Source organism: Frankliniella occidentalis, unplaced genomic scaffold (genome assembly GCF_000697945.3).
Source record: "Frankliniella occidentalis isolate FOCC.00 unplaced genomic scaffold, Focc_3.1 Scaffold360, whole genome shotgun sequence".
NCBI lineage: Eukaryota > Metazoa > Arthropoda > Insecta > Thysanoptera > Thripidae > Frankliniella > Frankliniella occidentalis.
The window spans coordinates 156,550-159,528 of record NW_026267483.1 but is presented as its reverse complement, the minus strand read 5'-3'; the positions used below and the strand labels follow the sequence as shown (position 1 = coordinate 159,528).

The 2,979-nt window shown below is 43.8% G+C and overlaps 1 protein-coding gene across 1 annotated transcript in view; it reads left to right on the top strand.

The window, feature by feature from the left end:
• LOC113214484 (pancreatic triacylglycerol lipase-like) overlaps positions 1–2,163 on the top strand; it is a 24,792-nt gene extending 22,629 nt beyond the window's left edge. The window contains exons 7-8 of the mRNA XM_026433851.2: positions 117–294; positions 1,933–2,163. Coding sequence (XP_026289636.2) covers positions 117–294; positions 1,933–2,014 — 260 coding nt within the window. The 3' untranslated portion in view covers positions 2,015–2,163. The remainder of the gene's footprint in view (positions 1–116; positions 295–1,932) is intronic.
• The last annotated feature ends 816 nt before the right edge of the window (positions 2,164–2,979 follow it).

Here is a 2,979-nt window from a genome sequence, read left to right as displayed (position 1 = left end):
TTGCCGTCTGAGAGAAACGTGGGCTAGTACAGACAGACGGACGACCAAAGAGTTCCCCGCACCCCACATCACAGCAAATTCGTAAGTTCAGCCCATTAACCTACAAAATTTTTCAGGAGACCAATATGAGCCCAGGCGCTGCAGCCATGCTCAATCTTATCGCTATTTCGCTGAGTCTATACTTTCTCCGGGAGCTTTTCCCTCCGTCCAATGTAACACGTGGGCAGACTTCCAGAATAAAAAGTGCCCTCCAAACAACGAGAATGGGGCCTACATGGGGTACAATGCATCACCGTAAGTAGAAAAGTGAAATATTAAACACAAAACTTATTTTCTGCCAAGGAAGAAAGTGGTTCTTTGAATTAAACTAGTTAAATGGCTAGACCACGTCCCACGTAACAGGCTTTACCGATACATCACAAAACACAATTACGTTTTCGATGATCGCGTCAAATCGACGAATAAAATCCACCAATGGGGTTCTTGATTTGATTAGCGCAACTGGTTGACAACGAATATCAGCAGTCGAACTGAAGTGACTAGGCTCTTTCACTAGACTTCGACTACAAACTCAGAGAGTACTTTAAATGGGGTGTTCCAGGCAATCTAAAACGGAAGAAGGAAAAGAACACTGTCACTGACCTTTCTGTTTCCGTAATGGCTCTGATTGGTCGAGCTAATCACGTGCTTCCGCGGCCTTTCAGGTATGAGAAACTGTCAGATCAGTTTCGAGCTCCCCTCCATATTTGAGAGGTTAGGATCGGACCAAACTACTCTGGTAGTTTCTCATACTGGGCGGACAGAAACAGATAAATCAGTGAGTTTGTTCTTTTTCACTTCCGTTTTAGATAGCCTGGAACACCCTATTATGGTCCGAAACCGAGAGGTCCACCACTCCTATAAAATTCGTACACTGATTGATATCAAAACTGATTGCAAATTGTTGTGATGATTGTAAAATGATTGACAGATTGTAAAATGATTGGACAAATTAAAAAGATTGTAATAATCGTAAATGATTCAAAATGATTGGAATTGTGATTCTTTTCAAAAGTGAGTAGTGATTCTTCCAAGTGACCCCTCGTCCGAAACGGTCTGCTATTATCGTTGGTTATCGTTGCCGATACCTCGCCAAAGTAGGACTCGCAGGGCTAGCATATTATCCGTTTGGCGATATCTGTAACCGTTGCGGCGCTAGACGGAGTTTCCCACACGGGTTTAACCCCCCCCCCCCCCCCCCCCCCTTTCGTTGGGTGGCCTAAAAATAAACCCAAGTTTCTGAAAAACGCACTGCTCATCAAAATTGCATACTAGATCGAAAATAAGAGTACACGGGTAATGAAGATCTGTTCAAAATTTAACACGTCGTTAAAGGCGTTTTTGCGCCGTTTTGGGCTTAAATCGACTGGCGCCAGACCTTACATTGGTTTTTCGACAGAAGGAAAAAATACGTGTACTCTCATTTTCGATCTGATATCCAATTTTAATGAACAAGGCCTTTTGCAGAAACTTTTTTTTTTTTGGATGGGGGGCACCCCACCCCCCCCCCAAAAAAGGGTTTTCCTCAGATATTGGGTGGTTCCTGTTGGGGTAGCTGGTCAGAATAGGAACCTCATGTACCAAAATTTGTTAACTTTGAGGCCGAAGTCCCCTGTACGAGTCGGCCCGTAAAATTGTTTCGTGAGATATCGCAAAGCCTATAACGCGAAACGTGGTATGATGTACATCTTCATACTTGAACTTCATAAAAGGATAGTGTCAATGACAGTCTCCTGACGTGGTTAACCAGGGCACTCCACATCTCTCCAACTGTGACCTGTGGTATAAACGACGGTTGTAGCCGTTCGATCATGCACGAGAGTGCGCACATCGAAAACCAAAGGGCTTTCTTCTAAACAGTTGACTAACTTTTTATTTTCACTCTTAATGCAGGACGCTAAAAGGGCGATTTTACCTTCGGACTAGAAGTAGTTCTCCATTTGGACTGGGGAAAGCCGGTCTGTTGCCAAAGTAACGTCGAGTTCTACAGGACCAAAATTTTGGAGCCAACAGATTAAAATTAATGTCAGTATTGATCCAACGTCAAAAGTTGAGATGAAAAACGAAATCATTGTACAGTTAGTTGTATCTGAACTTTTAGAGCATCATCTGCAAACATGGCAATGGCATTTTTACTTTACTTGGAGAGTTTGGCGTTTCCTCTGTGTATACTCTTCGTTTTCGCAGGATTGGGAATAGACCATTCCGGTAAAGCGAGAAAAAGAACAGACGAAAGAAGCAAAATCGAGTATGAGACATAAACGGTGGTGCGTCGATTCCACGGTCGTATAAAACTGTTAAACGTGACTTGTCTGATGCCTAAATTCGTCTGAGAGTTAATGGCAATAGTTCTCACTCTCAAGCGACGCAGAATATCTAGTTTACGATGGATTACGTTCAAGCGTTCCAAAGGCGCACCGTACATTTCTCATAGAACGCTTTGCTTCTTCCGTCTCTTCTTCTTTCTTTACGGTTTACCGGAATGGTCTATTTGTCACACTTAATGTCATTTGTTCGGTGTGATGACGGCTTATCAGACTAGGGCTTATAAAAGGCAACGGTGAGCGCCCAATCCGCTGCCGCGGCAGATGTTCGAGTCCATATCTCGCCTACCCGAGGGGTAGGTCTACAAATTTCAACAATGTAATCTAAATTGGCTTGCATTCAATTTGAATTGGCTGAATTGTTTCCGAATTCTGTTGAACTACATTGAATTCATCTGAATTAGTTAGAATTGGGCAGAATTAGGGGTGTACACTTGGCAGGGTAGTTATCCATCCCTCGCAGCCAGCCGACGTAGGTTTTACCCCAATAAAACGTGGACAGAGTACTCCGTATTACATTGTATTGCGATTGCGTGGTATTACGCCGGTATGGCATGGAAACAAGCAGGCCCGCCCTTCCGCCAAACGAAGTTGCCAGCTCCGCTTCGCTCCGCCG